Source organism: Nicotiana sylvestris, chromosome 10 (assembly GCF_000393655.2).
Source record: "Nicotiana sylvestris chromosome 10, ASM39365v2, whole genome shotgun sequence".
In the NCBI taxonomy this organism is placed as follows: Eukaryota; Viridiplantae; Streptophyta; class Magnoliopsida; order Solanales; family Solanaceae; genus Nicotiana; species Nicotiana sylvestris.
In genome coordinates this window covers 114875904-114879230 of record NC_091066.1, presented here as the reverse complement: position 1 = coordinate 114879230, position 3327 = coordinate 114875904, and the positions used below count along the sequence as shown (strand labels likewise).

At 39.7% G+C, this 3327-nt stretch overlaps 1 protein-coding gene across 1 annotated transcript; it reads left to right on the top strand.

Annotated features, from left to right (window-relative positions):
- The first annotated feature begins 1802 nt into the window (after positions 1-1802).
- On the top strand, positions 1803-2593 carry LOC104214290 (uncharacterized). The gene has a single exon (XM_009763941.2). The coding sequence runs from the start codon at positions 1926-1928 to the stop codon at positions 2391-2393; it is 468 nt and encodes a 155-aa protein (XP_009762243.1). The 5' UTR covers positions 1803-1925; the 3' UTR covers positions 2394-2593.
- Positions 2594-3327: the final 734 nt, after the last annotated feature.

The following is a 3327-nucleotide window of genomic DNA, read 5'->3' as shown; positions in this document are numbered from 1 at the left end:
CCAAAATTATAAGATCCGAACATCCATTCGATAACGTGTCCAACCATATAATGATTACTCAAATTCGATCTCAAATCGCCTTTCAAAACTCAAAAATTTAGTCTAGGATGTTTTTACCATTTTTTCCCTAATTTCCAACTCAAGTGCCTAATTAGATGATGAGAATAGTAATAGATTCATGAAATATAGACCAATCCGGGTTAGAATCACTTACCCCAATAATCTCCTTGAAGAACCCTCGAAAAATCGCCTGACACCAATCTCTCTAGGTCCAAAATATGGAAAAAATGAGATGAACCCTTGTTTTTGAAGTTATATTCTACTGCCTAGTGATTTCATCTTTCAGAACGCGGAAGGTGCCTCGTGTTCGCAAAGCACAAAAATGTTGCTTCCCAAATTCCTCTTACACCAAAGAGAGAACACACTCGCGAATGCGATGATCGAACGATCCCAAGCTTCGCAAACGCGTAGACCAAACGAGTGAGGTTCCCCCAGCCTGCCTCTCTTCTTCGCGAATGCGAAAAACAAACTTCACCTGCCTCAAGGTACTCTTCGCGAACGCGAGACCTCTCTCGCGAACGCGTATAAGGACACCAGATACGAGAAAATCTGTAACTTAACAAGTTCCAAAATGCGCCAAACACAGTTCGAATCACACCCGAGACCCCCGGGACCTCAACCAAACATACCAATAAGTCCTAAAACATCGTACTAACATGCTCAAAGCGTCAAATCACATCAAACAATACTAGAACCACGAATCGCGCATCGATTCAAGCCTAATGAACTTATGAACTTCCGAATTTCAAAACTAATGTCGATTCATACCAAAACAACTCCAATTGACTTTAAATTTTACACACATGTCATAAATGACATGACGGACCTATTCCAACTTCCGAAATCAAAATCCGACCCCGATATCAATAGAGACAACTCTTGGTCAAACTTTCCAACCTTCCAAACCTTCAACTTTCTAACTTTCACCAATTTACGCCGAAACGACCTACGGACCTCCAAATCAACAACCAGACACGCTTCTAAGTCTAAAATCACCATATGGAGTTATTGGGACCGCCAAAAGTCCATTCCGGAGTCATCTACAGAAAAGTTAAACTACGGTCAGCTTTTACAACTTAAACCTCCAACTTAGGAACTATGTGTCCCATTTCACTCCGAAACTCACCCGAACCAAAACCAAATATCCTCAGTAGGTCACATAACCATATAAAGCATAGAGGAGGAAATAAATAGGGGATCGAGGCTAAAATACTTAAAATGACCGTCCGGATCGATACAAAAATCATAGAATGACTTTTCAGTTAGAAAGAAAATATTGAGTGACATTTTAGTTACAAAACAAAGTAAAACGACTTTCCTAACTGATTTTCATTAGTTCAGTAACCTTCTGAGAAATCAACTCCATCATCTTGATGCCACCAAGTCAAATCACATTAATTAATAGTAAGATTGGAAAGTCCTCCATTAGGCGTACTGATTTTGCTTCACTTCGTAACGAATATTAAAATGCACCACTCAAAGTATTTTGCTATTCCTGACTCTTGGGGTTTACGAATGATGAATACGTAGCAAAGTGGGATTCCATGCATGTCAAGTTGGTATTGGGGAATAAAGTTTGGTGCTTGTTTTAATGCATAAGAAGAAAAGACCACGACACTAAAATATACTCCATTTTATAACTTCTATATCAGAAATGGGAATGAGATGCGTTCCTTATCTTATTAGAATCCTCTAGTCTACTGCTCCATATAATATACATTCCTCTAGTCGTGATATGCCTAGAACTCTATAAATATAGCTCAGTCAAAACTTCACATTCTATAAATATAGCTCAGTCAAGATCACATTCTCACCAAGCAAAAACTCAAAACTTCACATCTTTAGGAGTAGCATCAATATTCAAGATGGTTCTCCAAACTCAACTTGGGTTGAACAAGCACCAATCCTACGCTCACGAACAAAACTACTATTCCGACAGCAGCCATGGCGGCTCTATGCAAATGACAAGGCCTTCGGGCTATTCGACCTTGCCATATGATCAGTCCACTCACAATCACATGATGATGGGTCATGGTGGCCAACACCATGGCGGACCCTATGGCGGTCATGGCCATGGCCATGGCGGACAGTATGGTAGTCATGGACATCATGGGGCGCATATGCCCCATCACTCCGCCAACTTTTCAAGCAGCACCAATATGGTCCATAGTGATGGTGGCTATGGCAGTGGAATGCAACAATCTACCCATATGTCGCCAGCCATGGGCATGGGGTTGACCAATTATCATGGCCATGGTTATGGTGGCAGCCACCCTAGTCAGTACAGCCAGAGCCAGAAGTTCAACTGGGCTCTTAAGGATTTGGAGGAATAAATTTACGATAAATTTGATGCTATCCTGTATGGTGAAAGTATGTGTGTGTTTTGGTAGTCGCTTTGGCTATATATGTAGCATAAAGAACTACTACCTAAATAAGTAATGTACTAAGCAATCTGCTGCTTTGCTTGATTATCTATGTATCCACTTTATCATTACTAAATGATAAATAATTATAAGTATGTTTATAACTAAAATGATTTGCGTGATTCTATTCAAAAGAATCGACATTCCATTGGTATTTCATGAGTGAAAATACACCATGAGTAATAGCATTTGTGTGTGTATATATATATGGGGAAAAAAATTCACTCGCACAGTCTTACTACCACCCCGAAACATATTCAACCATTGTCATTTTTACCTTTTCACTTCTTCTCTACCCTCTCTCTCTCTCATCTAAGCCGTTCCCCCACCCTCAGCCAAATTGAAAACTAAGGGAACCAAGTTTCAGATGGTATGAAATCCAAGATCTTCGAATGAGTGTAGTAATTCAGATGGTCATGCAATTTCTAAAATTGGGTCTACATCGTTCTATCACTACTGGAAAATAGGCTTATGGAAATCGCGGGAAAACCGTTACAAATGATAGGTAAACTGTTGTCATAGATGTATTAGAACGGTTTAGCGACCGTTTCATCCGCTCACGTGCTAATAGATCTAGAGCAATAGTTCTTGCGACGGTTGACAACACCGTTGCTATATGGCCAACTATCGCAACGGTTTTCCCTCTGTCTGAAGCAACGAGTATGCATTTCAACTGCAACGGTTTAAAACTGTTACCATAAAGTTTAATGCAACGGTTGTAAACTGTTACCATATTATTTGCTACAACGGTTGGAAACCATTACCATAGAATTTATTGCAACGGTTATGTAAGTTATTGCAACGTTTATTTAGAGATATTCTAATGGTTTTGTTATGCTACTGT

Bases quoted from the DNA above. Each gene is read 5' to 3' on its own strand.
- LOC104214290 (XM_009763941.2), top strand. From the start codon at position 1,926: ATGGTTCTCCAAACTCAACTTGGGTTGAACAAGCACCAATCCTACGCT.